Source organism: Elephantulus edwardii, unplaced genomic scaffold (genome assembly GCF_000299155.1).
Source record: "Elephantulus edwardii isolate Elephantulus edwardi_28Jun2011 unplaced genomic scaffold, EleEdw1.0 scaffold00077, whole genome shotgun sequence".
In the NCBI taxonomy this organism is placed as follows: domain Eukaryota; kingdom Metazoa; phylum Chordata; class Mammalia; order Macroscelidea; family Macroscelididae; genus Elephantulus; species Elephantulus edwardii.
The window spans coordinates 8,332,905-8,345,516 of NW_006399827.1; the positions used below are offsets into that span (position 1 = coordinate 8,332,905).

The 12,612-nt window shown below is 41.2% G+C and overlaps 1 protein-coding gene across 1 annotated transcript in view; it reads left to right on the plus strand.

Moving 5' to 3' along the window:
- Positions 1–7,671, plus strand: part of TOB1 (transducer of ERBB2, 1) — a 16,112-nt gene extending 8,441 nt beyond the window's left edge. Inside the window, exon 3 of the mRNA XM_006889460.1 lies at positions 7,650–7,671. Coding sequence (XP_006889522.1) covers positions 7,650–7,671 — 22 coding nt within the window. The remainder of the gene's footprint in view (positions 1–7,649) is intronic.
- Positions 7,672–12,612: the final 4,941 nt, after the last annotated feature.

Below are 12,612 nucleotides of genomic sequence, written 5' to 3' on the forward strand. Positions count from 1 at the left end.
GGGCAACGAGCTTAAAGCCCCTGATGGCTCTGGGCGCTGACTCTCACCAGTGGCTATGGATGAAGTCACAGGCGATTTTCAGCCAGCACCCCTGCAGTAGCCTTTTAAAGTCAAGATGCTTCTTATCATATTACCAATGGAAATCTGGAAGACAAGTACCTGGCCAACTAACAAGAAGAGATTCATATTTATACTTAGTCCCAAAAAGTGTTCTAAAAGACAGGAAATTATCAATATCACATGCAAACAAAATTTGAAGATTATCCAAAAGCAACTAGAACAGAAACCTAGATAGAGACCTGCCAGAAATACAAGCTGAGTTTAGAAGAAACCATGGCTCTAGGGATATCATTGCTGATATTGGATGTATCTTGGCTGAAAGCAGAGAGTACCAGAAGGATATACATTTATGTTTTATAGACTATGCAAAGGCATTGAGTATGTGGATCACAACAAATTGTGGCTAACATTGAGAAGAATGGGAATTTCACCATCAACAAACAAATGGATAGAGAAGCTCTGGTATATTCACACAATGGAATACTATACTGCATTGAAAAGCAAGGAACTCATGAAATATACAAAATAGGTGACCCTGGAGGACTTAGGCTGAGTGAAATATCTCAGTCACAAAAGGATAAATACTGCGTAGTGCTACTGTTGTAAAAAGAGACTGACGCCGGGGTTGGGGGAAAATGAAGAGGGTAAGACAGTAATACATGCTGCATTGAAATAGATGAGGGAGATAACTGTTTATAAGGAATATATGATTAGGTATTATTGTCATGACAAGAGTCCAGAATGAAACCTGCATAGTGGAGTTAACTTGGGGGTGGAGGGATTGTATGACAATGAAAGAATTTTTTTTTCAAAGAGAAAAATTAACTGGGGGTAGGGGTGGGCAGGGAGGAAAGTGTGTAGCAATAAATGAATGGAAATCCAAAGTCTGTAAACTTTCATTTTAAAAAAACACACTGTAAAAATGCCCCCCCCCCAAGGAATAGGAATTTCAGAACAGCTGATTGTACTTGTGAGAAGCCTATGCCTAAACCAGGAAGCCATTGTCCAAACAGCAAGGGAATACTGCATGGGTTAAAATCAAGAAAGAAGTGCATCCGTTCTTCATACCTTTTTAATCTGTGTGCTGAACAGATCATTCAAGAGGCTGGACTTTATGAAGAAAAATGAGAAACCAGGCTCGGAGGAAGACTCATCAACCACCTGCATTATGCTTCCTGAAACTGAGGAGGACTTGAAGCGTTTGCTACAGAAGACCAAAGACTGCAGCCTTCAGTACGGATTGCATCTCAACATCAGAAAAACAAAAGTCCTCACCATGGGGCCAATAGGAAGCATCATGATATGTGGAGAAAGATTGAATTTGTTTGGATCCACGATCAACACCTGTGGCACCAGCAGTCAGGAAATCAAAGACATGCTGTATTGAAAAAATTTACTATGAAGGACCTTTCCTAAATGCTAAAGAACAGTGATGTCAGTCTAAAGCTATGGTGCTCCTGATCCAAGCCATGGTCTTCTCAATTGCTTGTTATGCATCTAAGATTTGGACAATAAAGATGACAAAGAATTGATGCCTTTGAGTTGGGGTGCTGGAGAAGAGCATGAACATACCATGGATTGCCAAAAGAATAAACAGGTCTGCTCTGGAAAGGGTGAAACCAGATTGCTCCTTGGAGGTAAGGATTTTGACACTCCATCTCACATACTTTGGGCATTTTGTCAGGAGGGGCCAGTCCTTGGAGAAGCACATCATGCTTGGAATGGTGGGGGGCTAATGCAGGAGAAGATGACCCTGGGTGAGATGGTTTGACACAATGACTGTGGCAATGGGGCCAGACGCGTCAGAGACAGTGAAGGTGGCTCAGGATAGAGTAACTTTTAGAGCATTTGTTCATAGTGTTGCTGTGAGTCATCGTCGACTAGATGGCACATAACAATTGCCAAAATACTGCCTGGTGGATTACATGGGTGAGTATTTAGTGAAGAAGATAATACCAAAAATGTCATTCGTGACTTAGTATTCTTGTGCTGCCCAGACCTGTATCTCTTCTAAAATCAGGTACATTGTTGAATCTCCTTTGAATATCTTTGAAACACATGATAAATATAGTCTTTCTTCAGTCAAAATGCCTTCCTCAAGATGTCAACAGTCTTTGTTTACGGTGCTTAGTTCACACTTGAAGGAGCCAGGTTAGCTTGCTTGTTACCTGACAGCTCAGTGATTTAAAGCCACCAGTTGCACTCTGTCGATGGTGGGTATCAGTCTGACTCCTCAGACAGTCACAGATTAGTTAACCTTTGGAAAGAAAATTAAATTATCCATTTGCATGTAATTCAAAAGATAATAAAGAACAATTTTCAGGATTTAGGTTCTTTTAAATCAATAGATTCTATTTAAAATACATTTAAGTATGCATGTACACAACATGTTTGTAACAGAAGATGGGGCACTTCTTTCTTCTAGGGTCTGCCAAAGGAACAGACCAATTTGTCTTGGAAGTACAGCCAGGGTGCAAGGCTGGTGAAACTTCAGCTCACATACTTTGGGCATGTTATCTGAAGGGGCCAGTACTTGGAAAAGGACATCATACTTGGAAAAAGTAGAAGGTTATGGAAGGAGAGAAAGACCATCTATAAATTGAATTCACAGGCTGACCGCAACAATGGCATTACACACAGTAGAGACTATGAAGATAGTACAGAGTCAGGCAGGGTTCTGATCTGTTGTGCCTGTGCTTGCTATGAGCCAGAGTTGACTTGATGGCACCAAACAACAGGGTCTCTGGAAGTCAGAACTGACTTAACAGCAACAGGTACTTACTAAATACAAGTCTACCTCGCTTTCCAGATGGAGAGAGTTTAATTCACCCAAGATAACATGGTCAGTAGGTACAGACTTGGCGAATGAAGTCTAGTTCCAGACGTCATGCTCCCAACCACTGTGCTATGTTGCCTCACATTAATTGCTATTCTGATTGGGAATCAGGGATATCAAACAATTTTGTCTAGCCATAAGACTTGTGGAATCTTTACAAGAATACTCGTAAATGGGGAAAAAAGAAAGAATACTCATTGTAAAAGTCGTAAAGAGAGCATTAGGCTATTGCATTAACCAGGCGTAGAAGTCAGGATGGCATTTTAAGAAAGACACTTGGAGATACCTTTTGAATCATGAAATTATACTAATACTCTAATTTTGTTGGCCGTTTGAGTTCAATCATGTCAATTATTTCTCTCATTTTAGAGCCATTTAATGATTCCCTCAGATTGAGTTCACTGGCCTGTTACTTCTATGTAAAATTGTAAGCATTGATGTGCTGTGGCAATTTTCACAAATACTCCTCTGAGCTTGTTGAGAAACACTTGAAGAAAGGCCAAGTTATTCATCTTCAACAATATGTTTGTAATACCTATTATTTGTTTCTATATTATTTTTCAAAACTACCATACTAAACTCTTGCAAAACTTACACCAAGAAGCTGTTCTATTTTATCCAAACAGAACAGGGGAGCACTGCATGTTTTAAAATCAAGAAAGGTCTGTATCAGGACTCGATCCTTTCTCCATTCCTATTCTGTCTTCATACCGGTTAAATAATTCGAGAAGCTGGACTATAGGAAGAAGAATGTGGCCTTAGGATTGGAAGACTCTTTAACAATCTGCACTATGTAGATGACACAGCCTTTCCTAGCATGATGTCTTTTTCCAAGGATGGTCCCTCCTGACAACATGTCCACAGTGTGAGATGAAGTTTCACCATCCTTACCTCTAAGGCACACCCTGTTTGCACTTTCTCCAGGACAGACTTGTTTGTTCTTCTGACAGTCCACGTGATGGTGAGTGCTCTTCTCCAATACTGCAATTCAAAAGCACTGATTCGTCTGTCATTCTTACTCATTGCCCAACTTTCACATGCATAGGAAGTAATCACAAAGACTAGAGTTTGGATTAGGCGTACCTCAGTCTTTAAGTTCATATCATTGCTTTTTAGCACTTTGGAGAAGTACTTGGCAGAGGATTTTTCCCAAGCCAACACATCTTTTTATTTCTTGACTATCAGTACCAACGTTGTTGATTGTGGATCCAAGTAAGATGAAATCATTCATAACTTCAATCTTTCCTCCATCTATCATGATATTGCTTATTGGGCCAATCGTGAGGTTTTTTTTGTTTTCTTCATGTTGAAATAGAATCCATATTGAATGCCATGGTCTTTGATCTTCTGCAACAAGTGCTTCAAATCTTCACTTTCAGCAAACAAGGTGTATCATCTGCATAGCATAGTTTTGAGTACGTTTAAATTAGGAAGCTCTGATGGCCTAGTGAGTAGGGAGTTGGGTTGCCAACCCAAGATAAGCAGTTCAAATCCGCCAGCTGTTCTGTGGAGAAAGATGGTCAATTTCTTGTGTGATTTACAGCCTTTGAAAACCTCCTAGAGGGTTCACTTTGACTCAATTCAGACTTAATAACAATGGAAATAGAACCAAATGCACTGTAAACAGAAAATCCTATTTTGAAAACTGCTTGGGAGAATTTCTCTAGTTTTTCCTATGAATTAAATCCTATTTAAGTATTTACTATTTAAATTTTGGAGTTAGGATGAAACTGATTGAACCAAGTACTGCTAAGCCACAGTAGATGGGTTTTTGGAGGTACAGATTGTGTGAAGTCTTATTCTTATTACTACTTGACTTTGCAAGAAGTAAACTTCTAGCATCCATTTCTCAATAATTTTAAGATTTTCTATTTTAGACTTATTTTATACACATAGTCTGTTTGTAAGGGCTTAGCCATCTCATAATTAGATAAGACATAGAAGAAAGCACTTAATCCAGTGCCTGAAATGATAGGTCTAATTTGTCGGTTAGGCATATTAAGTAGTTTGATTCTTAAATGACTTAGTTTCTTCATCTGCAAAATGGGTATAGTGATATCATTGTATCTCTTAAGCGAGTAAAGTTGTCCTTGGGTCACATGTTGAGGTTCCAATCAAAAAAGCATCAGTGTGGGAGAAACAGGAGGTAGTCTGTTCCCATTAAGACATACAGTCCTGGAGCCCAACGGGGCGGGGTGATGTCTCTTTGAGTTGGAATTGGGTCAAGGGAGATGGGTACAGCATCAGGATACCATTAAGTTTAGAGTTGTGCCCATGTTTACAGCCTTTTGAAGTCAGAATACCAAATGATACCAAACCCCATCTGTTGTCAAGTTGACTCTTCCTAGCAAAGGGTTTCCAAGACTGTATGTTTTTATAGAACCACCAACCGTTAGCTTACTAGCAGGATGCTTTAACCACTGTGCCACCAGGGATTCTCATCTTGTTGGTCCATCACTTGCCTTCAGAGAGAATTAAAATAGCATCTTTTTGTTGTGCACCATCAAGTCAGAACTGACCCATAGTTGAACCTTCAGTGGATTTTTAGAGGCAGGAAGTCACATAGATTATCCAGGAGACCGGGCTCTTTGAGGAGAAATGTGGCATTAGGATTGGTGGAAGACTCATCAACAACACTGCTTGCTGAAATGGAGGAGGACCTGAAGGGGTTGCTACAGAAGGTCAAGAACTGCAGCCTTCAATATGGATTGAAGCTCAACATCAAGAAAACAAAGATTCTCACCACTAGGCTGACTGGCTACATCATGATGAATGGTGAAGAGATTGAGATTGTTAACAGCTTCAGTTTGCTTGGCTCCACAATCAACACTGTTGGTACCAGCAGCAAGGAAATTAAAAGATAAATTGCATTGGGAAAGTCTGCTGACAGAGACCTCTCCAAAGTACTGAAGAGCAACAATGTCAGTCTAGAGACTAAGATGCACTTGATTCAGGCCATGGTCTTTGTAATTGCTTACTATGCATCTGAAAGCTGGACAATGATTATGGATAATAGAAGGAGAATTAATGCCTTTGAGCTGTGGTGCTGAGAAGAATATAGAATATATTATGGATGGCTAGGAAAACAAACAAGTTTGGCCTAGAAAGGGTGACACCAGGTTGCTCCTTGGAGGCAAGAATTCTGAAGCTTTGTCTGATATACTTTGATCAAGTGGTGAGGGACCAACCAGTCCTTGGAGAGAGAAGTCATGCTTGGGAGGTTGGAGAGACAACAACATAAGAGAGGAAGACCCTCAATGAGATGGATTGATTCAGTGACTGGGGTAATGCAGGTAGGTGTGTTGGACACAATAAGATTGGCACAGGATAGAGCAGAGTTTAGGGCTGTTGTACACAGGGTCACTATGAGTCGCAAGCAACTCAACAGCACATAACAACAATAACAAGTCACATGGGAAGAGATTGCCTATCTTTCTCCCACAGAGCAGCTGGTGACTTTGAACTATGTGCCTTTTTGTTTACAGTGCGGAATTGTATAGTAATATCCTAAACATTATCCTATCCACATTTCAGGTCCAAATACCCCAGAGCTTATAATTCTAGTTTTGTTGTGAAAATTATTTTAAGCAGCATGGATAGTTTCATTTAGGAATGTTCACTAAATTAGTGACCATGCTGCTGTGGAAAATATGGAAATTATTGTTCCTACTTAATAATAACGAAAGAATAGGAGTAGTGAAAGTGTAGCTCTGGTGTCTGGTCTGTCATATGAATATTGATGCTGTTTTTGTTTTAGTCCAGGTAGAAAAGAAGAGCCTTATCTTACAGAAGGGAAAACTAGTAAGAACTTGGAAGGGAAAACTATATCCCGTCTAGAATTATGAGGACTTTACTTCACTGATAAAATATGACCAGTGTGCAGAACAGAGAACAGGTGTAAAATATTTTTAGACAAACCTTGGCGTACATTACAGGTCGCATCCCTTCTGTCTACACACTCAAGCGCTTAAAAAATAGTTGTGGAAAAGACACATTGACAAAAATGAGCTCGACTTTGCTTTTATGTTGAGTTTTTTTTTCTTTCCCCCACTGAATGGTGAAGTCAAACATCACTTTCTTCCCAGCCTGCAAGTTGCAGTTCTTTTCACACATTCCTTCTCCACGCGCTCTTCTGCAGTTTCTAAGGTCTCCTTTCTTCTCCTTCCTTCGCCCTGTCGACAGGATTCCAAGAATATGGAGCCATAGTCATTTCTGGGGCGTACAGACTGGGTTGTGACACCCTTCAAATGAGATTCTGATTTAAACCAATATGAGTTTCCTTTAGGCCAGGAAGAAAATGAGACAGACATATGGCCTCAGTCTGGTTTGGCTTCTGGCAAATGGGTATAAATTGTTGCCTTCTGCATATGACGGAGAAAAGTAGCCTGATCGAGAATTTATTTTAGGAAATGAAACTACACTCCAGAACCTAGATAACTCTATGATTCAGATTCACAATTTCCTAGCGATAATCACTTTTTCTGTTTTGCATTAAACATGTGCTCTTTTTAAAAGGTTCACTTCGCTTCCACCATCAGTTTATTTCTAGTGAAGATGGAGTTTGAGAATTTTGTTTGGTCTGTTTTATAACAAACATACCCATTCTCCTTCCCCTCTGATACCTAGGTCTGCCTACTGTACTCAGAACTATTTTTTAAAAAAAATCATTCTCCTTGTTTTGTAAACTACCCGTCATTATGCAGTTCTGTGGAGCCCTGTGACTTACTCTCTGTTAACTCTATTCTATTTCCAGGAAATATGGTGATGATTTCTAAACCATTTCAATACAATGCTTAAGATAGCTATAATCCCTAGATAGCCTTTCTAGAAACTAAGATGTCACTGGAGGCCTCTTTGATAAAGACTTTGAGAATAACCCATTTTTCACAGAGCCATAGAGGATTTTACCTGTGGAAATGACATCTTTCAGAATCTTAACAAAAGATTGGAAGAGAAGAAGAATTTTTTTAAACTTAAGAATAAATTATGTTTTGAAAAGTATATTTTAAGAACTATAGGAGTTCAAAGGACTTTTCAAGTTCTGTATGAGTGTTGGTGGCTTAGCAGTAAGGAGCTGCACTGTCAACCTGATGGCACACAGTTCAAGTCTACCAGCTACTGAGTAAGAGAAAGATGGGTAATCTTCTCCCTTGTTATTTACAGGCTCTAACAACCAGCTAGAGTGTCAGTTACAAATTGGTTCCAACTAAAATACACATAACAACATAAGAAGAATAGAGCTGGAATTAAATCTTTATTTCCCCTGGCTGGAGGAAAGAAGGCCCATGTGTAGCAGAGAAGGGCCCTCTGTCTGCACTGCCCTGGGACTGGCTCTGGAGATCCCTTTCCTTTGATGGAGAGTCTGTGGAAGTTCTGGGACGCAGCACAAGTAGCCTCGTCAGGCACACCACATTTTCCTGATAACTAAAGGAGGTCATGGCAGAGCTGATGTCAGATGAATCTTGGCTGAAAGCAGAGGGTACAAGAAGAATGTCTATTTGTGTTTTATTGACTTTGCAAAGGCATTTTACTATGTGGATCATAACAAACTAGGCTAATATTGAGAAGACTGGCAATCGCAGAACACCTAATTATGTTCGTACAAAACCTATACCTAGACCAATATGCTGTTGTATGAGCAGAGTGAGGAAACACTGCATGGTTTAAAATCAGGAAAGATTTTGGTCAGGGCTGTATCCTTTCTTCATACCTATCCAGTCTTTATTCTGAGCAAATGATTCAAGAAAGTAGACTTTCTGAAGAAGAATATAGCATCAAAATCAGAGGAAGATTCATCAACAACCTATGTTAGGCAAATGACACAACATTGCTTGCTGAAAGTGAGGAGGATTTGAAACGTTTGCTACAGAAGATCAACAACTACAGCTTTCAATATGGATTATATCCCAATATAAAGAAAATAAAAATGTTTACCACTGGACTAATAGGTAACATCATGATAGATGGAGAAATGATCAAAATGGTCAAAGATTTCATCTTTGTTGGGTTGTTTCTCACCACTGGGCCAATTGGCAGCACCATGACGGAAAGAGAATATAGATTGAGGTTGTTAACAATTATCCCTTGCTCAGCTCCACTATCAAGGCTCTTGGCACCAGCCATTAGAAAATCAAAAGATGAATTACACTGGGAAAATCTGCTGCCAGGGACCTCTCCAGTGTGCCGAAAACCAATATCAGTCTAGAGACGAAGGTGCACCTAATCCAGGCCATGGTCTTAGAATTTACTTGCCATGCCTCAGAGAGCAGGACAATGACTAAGGATGACAGAAGAATTGATGCCATTGCGTTGTGGTGATGGAAAAGTCTTGAATGTACCATTGACCACCAAGAAAATAAATAGGTCTGTCTTGGAGAGGGTGAAACCAAGTTTCTCCTTGTAGGCTAGGATTTTGAAGCTCTGCCTCAGAAAGTTTACCTTTTGGCTAAAGAAAAAACATAAGTCAAATAGCAATGATATTTAGGAGTATGAAGAGGAATGAACAACAACAATAAAATAGATTATGCCCCTCTCAGGAGTTCCAGACCCAAGAAAAATTATCAGCTCATGAAGAATAAAGACCATATGCATGGGAAGTACCTGGGGAGCTTGGGTTCCCTTAAACTCCCAACTCAGTGCAGGAACAGCCAATCAAAAAGAAAAAAGTTGTTCTTCCCCTTCATTTGATTTATTTGTCTACAATGGAAAAAGCCCTGGCGGGGGTGTGTGTGGGAGGAGGCAAAGGACATTTGAAAGTGAAGTAAATTCTCCTGCCAGCCCATCATTCCTGGGAGAAGGTTTCTTCCGGTTTGGACACTTTGGTGGTTTTATTCTTTAAAGCTTAGCGCTAGAAAAATGGCATTCCTCAAACTCAAGGACAGGTAAGAATCTAAGGGGTGAGGGTAGCGGGAATGGTGGCAGTGAGAGGTGGAGACAAGATTGTACTAGATTCTTTTTTCAGGATAAATTTTCCATTTAATACTTATACTGCTCAGGCTAGAAGCTCCCTCTAGGGGTCATCTCATTTGTTTTCTTACCGTCAGTGACAATTTTTCTGTTTCTGTTTGTCTACATCCACAGCACGTAGTAGGTGCACAAACCCTCTGCACAAACTCGGGTGGTCCTCCTCCCACTGGCCAAGGCAACACATCTTGTGGAGCCCAGCTGTTTCCTCTATTTGGCTAATAGATACTTGTAATTCGTCTAGTCCGTGCATGAACCAAAGAACTGGGCCTTGGAAGGAAAGATGTGTATAAACCTAAGCCAGAAATGAGCAGTCCCAAATAACTTTCCTCCTGGGTCACTTCCCCAGGCTCCACAAAGTTTCCTCTGTGACTTGAGAGCACTGTCATCCACTGAAAATACCACCACAAACTGGCCAAGCTCCTCCTTATGACCTAGGACTGTCAAGAGAGCATGACGGACCCGGCCCTAGTCCAGAAAACATGGTCTGACCCATGCCCCATGCCAGCTTCACCAGCAAGGGTGGAAGGCTTGACCCTGCAATTTCCCCTCTGGAGCCCTTGATTACCATTAAGAACTAAAGGCGTTCCAAGTAGTAGAGAAGGTTCCATTAAGCCTCCAATAACAGTTCCTAGTAACCCTGCCTCCTGTGGGAGGGAACAGCCTGCAGGGGAAAGAATGTGGACTCTGGGGTCAGACTTGGAATTGAATCCCAAACATCCTTAAGTAACTCTGCCCTTTAACTAACCCTTGTAAGTGTTGGGTTTCCAATATGTAAAAGGCAATTGGTAACTCCGACTTGTTAGTGTTGGCGTGAGGATTATGTAGGATATACAAAGCAGCTAGAGTAATCCTCTTCCCTCCCCTCCATGGGATGGGGTGACTTCCCTACTTATCTGTCAGAGGGGCCTGGAATGCTCTATTACCTCTCTGTCATGTGGCCTCCAGGGTCTGGGTGCAGCCTCTTTAGGGGAGTTCAGATGACTCTACACATGCCTTCTTCTGAGGACTTTGTTGTTATTGTTGTTGTTGTCATCACGTACTTTCCAACTGGAATTGATTCCTAGCTGACCCTCCAGAGGGATTATGTATGTTGTTGTGTACTGCAGAGTCGGAACCGACCCATAGCTGACCCTCTGGCGGGTTTTCAGAGGCAGTTTATTACCCGGGAGACTGTCCATCCTTCTTCTGTGGAGCAGCTGGTGGCCTCGAACCACATACCTTCAGGATTGCAGTACAGCTAGAGGAAGCTTTAGGAAGCAAAAACGGCTCTGTGGGTTAGCAGGGAGAAGAGAGAAAGCAAAGGTGAGAGAGAAACATGCTTTATTATTCTTGAGTCTGTGGTGGAAGCTATAGCACATGCTACTCTATCAGATTTGTGGTAAGAAGCTGAGCCATAATCCCGAAGGCATACAGTTCGAATCCACCAGTGGCTCTGCAAGAAAAAGATGGGCAGTCTCCTCCCATGCAATTAACTGCCTCTGAAAACTGGCTGGAGGGTCAGCTATGACTCGATGGTACACAACAACAACAACAGATTTGTTCACTGCTTGACCAAGGATGTTGGGCAAATCAAGCCTCAGTGTCACCATTTCTGAAATGGGTAGAATATTAAATGGAGGTGGATCAAGGTATGTATACAGTTCTAATCTACCAGCTACTCAGCAAGAGAACAATGGGCATCTCCTCCTGCCTGGTTTACTGCCTCTGAAAACCAGCTGGAGGGTCAGCTGTGGGTCAAAAACCAGCTGGAGGGTCAGCTGTGAGTCGGTTCCAACTTGTTAATACATAACAACAATAACAATGGATTATAGATATTTAGTGAAACAATATATATTTAATAGATATCAAATGTCCTTTGCTTTTCAACAAGATTCAAACTCAACTCATTAATGACAAGTCGAAACTGACTCATAGCTGACTTTCCGGAAGTTTTCAGAAGCTGTAAATCGCATGGGAAGAAATTGCCCAATCTTTCCCCCATAGAACAGCTTGTGGATTTGAACCACTTACCTTAGAGGTTGGCAATGCAACCCCTTACCCACTAGGCTACCCCTCCTACAGGGCATCTAATTAGCAAAAGATATCCATCTAATGCCTGGGGTGTGGATAGGTTTCCATGTGTGCACTGAAGCTGTGTTGCGATGTCCATAAACATCCACTTCTCCTGTTTTCAGGGTCACAGAGATGATGGTGGGGATTGTGAAGATTGCTTTGAGTCCGAGCTGCTGGTCTCACCAGTGCCCAAAGCTGTCCTCTGGTTTATGCTATTGCCTGCTGTGATGTATTTAGATAGAGGGTACTTGAAATAAGGGTTCTGTCAGAGCTCAGCTCCACAGCCCCCAACCAAGTGGAAGAGCCGGGCCCAGGACAAGCTACTTCTTGGAGGCGAAGCTGATCATTAAATTCCAATAAGAAGAAAGATATTGAATCAGACAGAATAAAAGGAACACCTCTCATGTCAACCTGAGGTAAAGCAAGTGAGGGTCCTGAGGGGCCAGACTTGCTACCATCGTTGTCATAACTACACCTAGTGTTTGTTAAGGATTCTATTTGTCTTCATAACAATCCAGTAATACAGGTATTGTTATTTAATTTAATAGATGACCAAGATCCTGAGACACAGAGAGGTTAACTTATCCAGGGTCACATACGCCGATTTGGGCCTAAGCAGTCTGACCAGAGCCCTTCAAGGATTCTACTTCTCAACAACTTCAAGCTCTGGACTCCAAAAAGATTTAGAGACCCTGAGG